At 52.4% G+C, this 9,144-nt stretch overlaps 1 protein-coding gene across 1 annotated transcript in view; it reads left to right on the top strand.

Annotated features, from left to right (window-relative positions):
* EFCAB8 (EF-hand calcium binding domain 8) overlaps nucleotides 1-9,144 on the top strand; it is a 60,735-nt gene that overhangs the window by 23,441 nt on the left and 28,150 nt on the right. Inside the window, exons 10-11 of the mRNA XM_030887079.1 lie at nucleotides 1,029-1,159; nucleotides 8,948-9,015. Coding sequence (XP_030742939.1) covers nucleotides 1,029-1,159; nucleotides 8,948-9,015 — 199 coding nt within the window. The remainder of the gene's footprint in view (nucleotides 1-1,028; nucleotides 1,160-8,947; nucleotides 9,016-9,144) is intronic.

Genomic DNA, 9,144 nt, shown 5'->3' with positions numbered 1-9,144 from the left:
TGAGCAGGCCTGGTGGTTCCAGCCATGTGAGCTTCTCAGTAGGTCACACCTTAGAACTCCCATGAAGCTCACCCCGGGCTGCTTTTCCTTGGGGCTGCTGAAGCGTCCCCGGTTTATGCCATGCCTTCGATGACCAGCTCTGCGCCTGGTGATGGGTGAGAGGGTGTGTGTGACGGCCAGCCCAGGGCCTCGAGTGGAGAAGGGGCTGACTAATGTCTGATGACCTCCCCCACGGAGCCTCTCATCCTCCCACCTCCAGTCCCGCCCCAGTGAGGAACATCTCTTGCTTGGGAGGCAGAGACTCTGGCTCAGGACAAGAGTTAGTGCCGGTGAACTCAGAGCCCAGCCAGCCAGGCCTCGACTTACAATGCCAGGTGGCGGCAGAGAATATAGTCCTAACGACACGCTACACCGAGTCTGGGTGTTCTTTTGAACATGGAGGGTGGCGCTTGGGGCTGGGGTGGGGCTGGGGAGCAGGAAGCAAAGGTTTATCTGTAGGAGGTGCTCCTGTGGACTAGGCCTCGTTCCACCCCACTTAGAATACAGATGACAGAGAAGACTATTTGCCTGGCCCTGACCTTGCCTAAGGAGTCCCCGGAGCATTGTGGTTACATGCTGGGCTGCGATCCCCAAGGTCAGCCATTCGAAGCAACCAGCTGCTCCTTGGGAGAAAGATGGGGTTTTCCACTCCCCTAGACAGTTACAGCCTGGGGAACTCATGGGGCAGTTCTACCTCATCACAGGCTCACTAGGGGTCAGCATCAATTTGATGGTGGTGAGAGGGAGGACCTGGCCTATCTTCTAACTTACAAAGCAAGACATCAATTATAGAAAGCTGGCAGGCTTTTGAGCTTTTTAACTTAACCAGCGACAGTTGCACGCCTGTGGTCACCAGGACTGCGGGGCAATATCACTTAGTCGCAGCTGTGACCACCAGGAGAAGAGCATTAGACTCGGGATCACCGGGTCCCTCCAGTCCCTGACACCCGATAATGCCAGTCTCCCATCATCGCCTCTCTCTTCCCCAGGCTGTCCATCTCAACTGGTGCCAACAGGTCAAGTTCATCCCCCAGCTGAACCTGGTGGCCTCCTGTTCAGCCGTTGATAAGGCCTCTCTGGTGCTGTCCGTGTTGCCTTCCAAAACGCCGGACAGTCTCAAGTAAGAAGTGCCCCTCTGAGGTGGGGGTGGGGTGGGGTGTAAAGAAGGGGGTTAGTAGGTGGTAGCGGGCCCCCTTCTGGGTCAGTAGTATCTCCTACGGGCCACATCATGGTCTGTGGATCATGTTGGGTCCAAGGAAGCTCTCCCTGTCCCACCAACAGAGTGTGGGAGGTGATCATTGGTGCAAGGGCTCAAAGCTAGATTTAGTCTTCATTCTGGTCCAAATCCATACTCAGCCTAGACATTGGCACCTAATTATAAACAGTCAAAAAACAATTTTCGGAATGAAGGGATGCATGTGAATTACTGTACCTCTCTGAGCCTCAGTTTCTTTGTCTGAAAAGGGAGGATAGAAGGAGCACATACCCCCCCCTCCCCGCCAGGTTGGAAGGATCCTTAAAAGGATGCTGTCTATGGGTTGTGTTCAAGAATTGATTGCATTTATTATAGCTCTTGCCTACTTCCTTCATTCTGGATTCTTCTACCCCCGAGTAAGGTGGTCCCCCTCCCCACTGTTTCTTCTTAAAAATCAGTGGTTTGTCACGCACATACGGTATAAATGAACAGTCTCTGGGAACAATGGAAACCTTGTAGACAGGCTGGCATTCCACCTGACACCTTCACCAATCTTCCGTCATTTTCGTGTGGACTTTTCACAGTGCCTTTTAAGGTAGGCGTCTTCTGCCCACAGGCCTGCTCTGAGTTGAAATTGGCTGCCAGGGAAAATAGAAGGCCTGAAACTATTGCCCTAAGATAATCTTTAAACCTTAAGCCAAAAATATCCCCAGAAGTCCGTAAGGTGATCTTAGGACAGTAGTTTCAGGGGGTCATCCAAATGTTCATGGCTCCGGGAAGTCTGGATTCTGTGAGGATTTGAAATTCTGTTCTGGAATTTATCCCTTTTGAGCAAGATTCTTCTAATGGCTAGTTGACCAAACTATCCAGCAATGGTAGCCATACTTGCCTGCTACCAGCCAGTTCTTTTGATTTCAGGACAAACCCAACCCAACCCAGTGCCATCAAGTCAATGCTGACTCGTAATGGCCGACAGGCCAGGGTGCGGCAGCAGAAAGCCCCTTCTTTCTCCTGAGGGGTGGCTGGTGGTTAGGAACTTCGGAACTTGTGGCTGGCAGCCCACTGTGTCACCACGGCACCACTGGGGCAAAGGAGGTAGTTCATGACGAAGGCCATTTGTCTTGCATTCCGTCGCCTCACGCTCCTCCTAGCCTCTGTTCCTCCAGGCAGCTAAAAACCAATTGCCGCACCTTAGCTGGCAGGCCCTAGACAATGAACTAGTGGAGCACTAGGGCGGGGCAGTTCAGTCGGGACTTCACGGAGATGACCCATAAAACCATGACCCAAACCTCCAAACCACAGAACCAAATCTCACGAGGTGTTTAGGCTCAGCAGCCACTCTCTTTGTTTCTCGGTGCGTGTATCGTTGTTGCAAATGGAGCAACCACACAACTTGGCCAATTCAGTTTTTTACAGGTGTATAAACAGATTCACAGTAACGGCAAGAATTCGCCGTGCAACCCTCCCCTTAATTCATAGGATTTCCCCATGGCCATTAACCCCCTTTCCCTCCTCCCTCCTTCCCTTGGCAACCACGAGGGAACCTTTATCTCTGTCCTGTTTGCTGTTGTCAGGTGCCACTAAGGCGGTTCTGAGTCACAGCGACCCGGTGCACAACAGAACCAAATGCTGCTCCCTCGGACCCTCCTCACAACTGTTCTTAGGTTGGACCCCATAGCTGCAGCCACCGTGGCAATGCATCTTGTCCAGGGCCTTCCTCTTGTTCACACCCCCTCTACTTTTCTAAGCATGACGTCCTTCTCCAGGGACTGGTCTCTCCTGACAACATGTCCAAAGTATGTGGGATGGGGTCTCACCATCCTTGCCTCCAAGGAGCAATCTGGCTGTACTTCTTCCAAGACAAACTTGTTGTTGTTTTGGCCGTCCAGGGTAGTTTCCATATTCGTTGCCAGCACCATTAGGCAAACACATGGACTCTTCTCTGATCTTGCTTACTCAATGTCCCACTTTCACATGCATACGAGGCAATTGAAAATACCATGGCTTGGATCGGGAGACCCTTAGTCCACAAAGTGACATCTCGCTGCTTTTCAACACTTGACAGAGGGCTTGCGCAGCAGATTTACCCCCTCCCATACTTCGTTTGGCCTCTTGACTGCTGCGTCCACGAGCATTGACTGTGGATCTAAGCAAGATGACAACTTCAACCCTTTCCCCGTTTATCATGATGTTTGGGTCCAATTGGGAGGATTTGGGGTTTCTTTGCTCTCTACAGAGTTGCCTCTTCCTTATGTTTTGTACAAGTGAGGTCAGATGATGTTTTTCCTTTTGTAACTGGTTTGTTTTACTCAGCACAATGTCTCTAAGTTCCATCCATACTGTAGCATGTGTCAGGGCATCATTTCTCCTGTTGAATGGGTAGTGTTGCATTGTATGTAGGGAGCACATTTTGTTTGTCCATCCCACTGTTGACGTTGTTTGCACCTTTTGGCTATTGTGAATAGTGCTGCAATGAACATTGATGTGCAAGTCTTTTTTCTTCTTCTTTAATCTCTGCTTTCAAGTCTTTTGAGCTTATGTCCAGGAGTGGAATTGCTGGGTCCTGTGCTGGAAGCCCTGGTGGGTGGTTTATGCACTGGGTTGCTAACTGCAAGGGCAGCAGTTCGAAAGGACAGATGAGGCTTCCTACACCTGTGAAGAGTTACAGTCTACAGAAACCCACCCCATCCTACAGTCTCCATGAGTCAGAATCTACTCGGTGCCAGTTTAGCATTTTTAAGAGTTCCCATGGACTTCGTCATCTCTTATGCTTCTGTGAATTTGTGAGATTATCCATTATTTTTGTTTTATTATTTATTGTGGGCTAGGTAAAAGTCTACAGAACAAATGTGTCTTCCGCTCGACAAGGGACCTACCTACCTTTGGCTTCATAACATGATTCGCTGTTCCCTAAGGGAAGCAGCTCTCTCCCCGCTCCCTCCCCAAGCTCCCTGTATCTGTCCATCCTTCTTCCTGGCCACCTCCTGCTTCTGAGCATCTTCCCCGCTTTGTGGCGAATGCTGCCCCTTTGGTCTCCCGGGGTTGCTGATTCTGAGGAAGAGTAGCGCCGTGCCTCTGGGTTTCGGAGGGGATCAGCCTTTAAGGAGCAGAAACCTCCTCTTTCTCCCATGGAGTGACAAGGTGTGGTTACAGTGGCCACACGTGTAACACACGGCTCCAGCAGGGCTCCTGACAAGGCCACTCGGCGTCTGAGAATACAAGGCAGATCTCTCAGGGGTCCAGCTGCACAGGCTAAGCCTCCTGTGATGGACCTGGAGGAAAGCCGCCTGAAAAGGCTTCCCCTGAGTGCCCAGACGTGAGCAGCCCCGGCAGAGGGAAGACGAAAACCGCCGGCAAAACTGGAGGGCAGCACCAGCCTGAAGCGGGGCACTGAGCGTGGGCACCGCGATAGAGAAGGGCAGAGAATAATGGCCAGAGACCGCGCACAGGGAGCCAGGGCTAGGCTGAGTCGTACCAGGTGTCTCACTGAGTGCCCGGACAGGTTGAGAAGCGCGACGAGGGAATTTTGAGTTCCAGATCAGCCTGGGAGTAAGAAGAAGCTGTTGTGAGTCATTCCTGCTCTACCTGCTGCTTGACTGCCAGCGGACCCCGGGCAGGGGTGGGAGATGCCCAAGACCCTCAGTCTTGGGGATCCCGCCAGTCTGAATCAGACCAGCACACCTGGCCTTTCAGTGATTCTGAATTGTGCTCTACATTTTCCTCCCATTCCATGTCGTATCATTATGTGTCCCCCCCACCCCCCCACCAAAGTCTATTTTATCAGAAATTAATATACCTCCTATTTTTTTTGGTTTTTGCTTGTTTTTTTCCTTCTTCCCATGCCCCCTTCATCACGCACCCTATCCTGCTATTTTTGATTTTTAGTTTATGTTCAGAGACCTGGTGGAGCCATGGGATACTCAAGGTCAGAAGTTTGAATCTGTAGTCACTCCGTGGGAGGAAGAGGAGGCTTTCTGCTCCTGAGTTATAGCAGGGCAGCTCTCTCTCCTCTCCGGTTGCCAACAGTCCGGATTGCCTCTGCGGCACTGGGTTTGTGGCCCCGTGGAGGAGGTTGGTGGAAGAGTCTCCACTTCGATGACCCCCCTTTCTGACTCCACGGCATTATTAGTCTAACAGCGGACCGTGACTGGCTGGGGTCGGGGTGGGGGCTCCTCACACTTTTAATGGCCCCCGCCCAGGGCTGTCAGAGCCCAACCCGTAGGGTCTAGCCTTTGCTCAAGAAACCTGCTTCCGAGCACACAGCCATGGTTAATAGGCCTCGTTCTTCCTCAGTCACGCTGTCTGCCAGGGTTCTACTGCTGCTCAGGAGATTTCCAGTTTCCGGCAAGATTCCCACTGATAGCCCCAAGGTTTTGACGAAAGATTCCTCACCAGTGCCATGCGAGCCTCCCTGGTCTGGTCTCCCTGCCTTCCCAGCCTCCCCACCTCTCCCACTCCAGACACGTGCGGCCTCCCTCTCCCCCCACGGCTGTTGCATTGTCCCCCCTTTGGCTTGGATAAGGGAAGTGTCAAGCGTACACAGCAGCAGAGAACTTAGTGCCTTAAACACCAGGGGCAGTCTCGATTTCTTCAAATCTCAAAAGAACGTCTTTTTACCGTGTTTTCAGTCCGTTTCAGATCAGGGTCCAGGACGGGGTTGTGCAGAGGGACGGTGAGCGGACACGTGGGTCAGACTGTCCTCCGGCTGCTTGGTGAAAGCAGAACGCACATGGGCAGGCGAGGGCGTGGAGACATACGTGGGTGGGACTGTGGGTGGGACTGCTGGAGACTATACTAATTGACGGGCGTAGGCGGCCCCTTGGAGTGGCTGGTGGTGCTGTGGTGGTCTTGAACCGATGACCTTGCAGTCCAATGTGTCACCACTATGCCACCAGGGCTCCTCTGGGCGTCGGCTGGAGAGTACACGCATATGCAAGCACACCCATCCTTTTGGTGTGGACGCAGTACAATACATGTGCCAGCAGGTGGCAGCATGACCCACTGTGGTGGTGTCCATTGGGGTGGTGAGTTTTAGGGCATGGCCCCTGACAGGAGGGGCCTGGCCTTAACAATGGGCACTCAGCTTCTGGGGTCAGCCTACTCCTCCGAGGCAATTTGGGTTCTGAGGTCTGGCTTCCCAGCAGACACTTGGAACCTGGCAGTCGGCCTGCATTGAGTGTGTGCTGATAGTGTTTCCACTTCCTGCCCCTCTCCCTTCTTCACCCTCTAGTGGAAGCCACTAAACCCATGGCCGTGGTCCAGGGGTGCCCCGCTGGTTGCCGTCCATTCCTGTCTCTGCATAGCGGCCATCTGCAGGCCTGATCGCATCAGGATCATGCGTGACCGGCCTCAGGGGTCCCTCAACCCCCATCATGCCAGGGCTATGTGGTCTGGCCCCTCCCCTTCTCATGCTATGCCCTCGTCCATTCACATGCGGCCCCTCAAATTCCTCCCCTTGCTGGCCCCTTCTCATCCTCCACTGACTGCTCCTCCCCAGACAGGCTGTTGAAAGTGTGCCTCCTCAGTTACCCTGTCCAGTTACCCACCTGTTTTCTTCCCTCGTGGGACTCTGTCAATCGCCATCTCCCATGTCTCTGTCCACGTATGTGCTCACGCTGCTTCCCTCTGGAACGACAACTGCACGAAGGCTGGGCCGTTCAATCGACTTCTCCATTGCGTAACCCTGGCACGGAATCAACCCACCACCACAGAGTCCATTCTGACTCACCGTGACCCTCTAGGACAGAACAGAGCTGCTCTTAGGGTTTCCGGAGGATAACATCTTCATGGGAGCAGACAGCCTCCTCTTCCTCCCAGGGAGCGGCTGCTGGATTTGACCCACTGAACTTTTGGGGCAGCCGAATGTTTAATCCACTAGGACACCTGGCCTCCTTGGTGCATAGTTCCAATCCACTGCCATCAAGTCAATTTTGACTAATAGTGACCCTCTATGGGTTTCTGAGGCTGTAAATCTTTCAGGGGGCAGACAGACTCAACTTTCTTCTGCAGGGTGGCTGGCAGGTTCGAACCACTGACCTTGAAGTGATCCATCCAACGCTTACCCAACAAAGCCACCACGACTTCTGTAGGAGTTTCAACTATGCATGTATTGAATGAACAAGTGAATGAGCCTGACACACTGATGATGAACCTATTTTTTTGTCATTCTTGTGGAACAATTCTCTGCATGTCTACCTGGTTTTCCATAAAGGAATCACATACATTTGGAATGTTCTTCTTGAAGATTTGAGTTTTAGAGAAATCCTTCAGGTTCTGGAGTGGGAGAACAGATTCAAGGGGAGGATGACAAGAAGTCAAGAGACCAGTGGGGTGACTCTTCTGGAAATGACAGGAGCCCTGGTAGCATAGTGAGGAACCCATTGGGCTTCTGACCCCCAAAGCCAGCAGTTTGAAACCACCAGCTGCTCCATGGGGAGAAAGAGGAGGCTTTCTACTCCTGTAGAGAGTTACAGTCTCGGAAGCTCACAGGGGCAGTTCTACTCTGTCTATAGGGTTGATATGACGTGAAATTCCTTTGAATGGCAGGGAGTTTGGTTTGGGTGAGCTTTTTGGACCAAGAAGAGGGCAAAGATGGGGTGGGAAGTGGGTAAAGAGTACGTGGAGCCCAGTTGGATGACGGTAGTGTAGGAGAGGGGACCACCAGATGGTGTCCAGGTAACTGGCTCAGACCCCCTGGCAGTGGCAGTGCCATCCATTGGCCAAAGGAACAGCATAATGTCTTCACGCTCCATCCATGTATCATTCCTCCTACTGGTGGAGCAATGTTCCACATATGTACACATCACATTGTATCCTCCACATCATTTTCTGTCGACGGGCCTCTCTGTTGTTTCCATCTTTGGCTCTATGGAGAGAGTACAACGATGGATATTGGTGCACAAGTTTCTTGTGAGTTTCAGCTCCCACGTCGTCTGAGTAGCTCTTGAGGAGAGGAATTGCTGGGGCAGATGGCCATGTTTCTTTTAGGGTCTTTGAGAAATGGGCACATTCTGTCCCACAATGGCCGTCCCATTGTGCATTCCAGCAGCGGACAAGTTTCCCCATGGCTTTGCCAGCATGGGCCATTTTGTTATTTATTCATTTTTGTTTTGCCTTGGCCATGTTCGGAAGTGGGCTCTCACCGTGGCTTTGATCTGCCTTCTCTGGTGGTGAAGGGCGTTGAGCATCTGGTCATGCGTTTGGTGGCCATTTGAATGCCCTCCTTCTTGAACTGTCCTTTCGAGTCCTTTGCCCACTTAATGATTGGGCTGTCTTTTTGAGTTGTTGAAGTTTTACAGATATATTGATCATCAGATCCCTATCGGACAGAGCCTTCCCGTTTTTCACGGTGTCTTGTGAAGACACCGGGCCGATGCGAAGGCCAAGTTCAGTTTGCCCTGGGCATGATGTGAAAGGCCTTGCAAACATAAAGATGTGCTCCTGCTTTTACCTGTTGTCACCTCCCAGCCAGAGGTGTGCGGCTTCTCCGTGTGGTTATGGCCAGGGGCTTTGAGGCACAGCCGCTGTGTTGCCAATCATCCCCCGGCCCTGACTGGCTCGGACTGAGCTTTGACCATCCTTTCTGGCTAGTTCCTCTCCATCAGTGTCCTGCAGTGACTTCTCTCCAAGCTCCTGGCTCTTGTCCATGCAAGAAACCTTCCCTGAAGTCTCCCCTGAGCCCACCACACCCAGCCCTCCCCTTTGCTATTGCAGGTCTTCTGTGCTGAATTTAAGGAGAGGGATTCTTTGCTTCGATTACTTTCCAGACAAAAATGTCCTGGGTAAGTAATCTTCCTGTCATCCAGGACGGGGCTGCAGTGAGGCTTCTGGGGGCATGGGACTCCTCTGAGTGGAGAAGATCCAGTAGACCTCTGCCAGGCCCCCTCCTGCCCCTCTGCCAGGCCCTCTCC

The sequence above is a fragment of the Echinops telfairi genome, unplaced genomic scaffold (assembly GCF_000313985.2).
Source record: "Echinops telfairi isolate 266 unplaced genomic scaffold, ASM31398v2 ScPeMD7_5592;HRSCAF=6446, whole genome shotgun sequence".
Taxonomy (NCBI): Eukaryota; Metazoa; Chordata; class Mammalia; order Afrosoricida; family Tenrecidae; genus Echinops; species Echinops telfairi.
The sequence above is the reverse complement of the archived record's forward strand: the minus strand, read 5'-3'. Positions and strand labels throughout refer to the sequence as shown.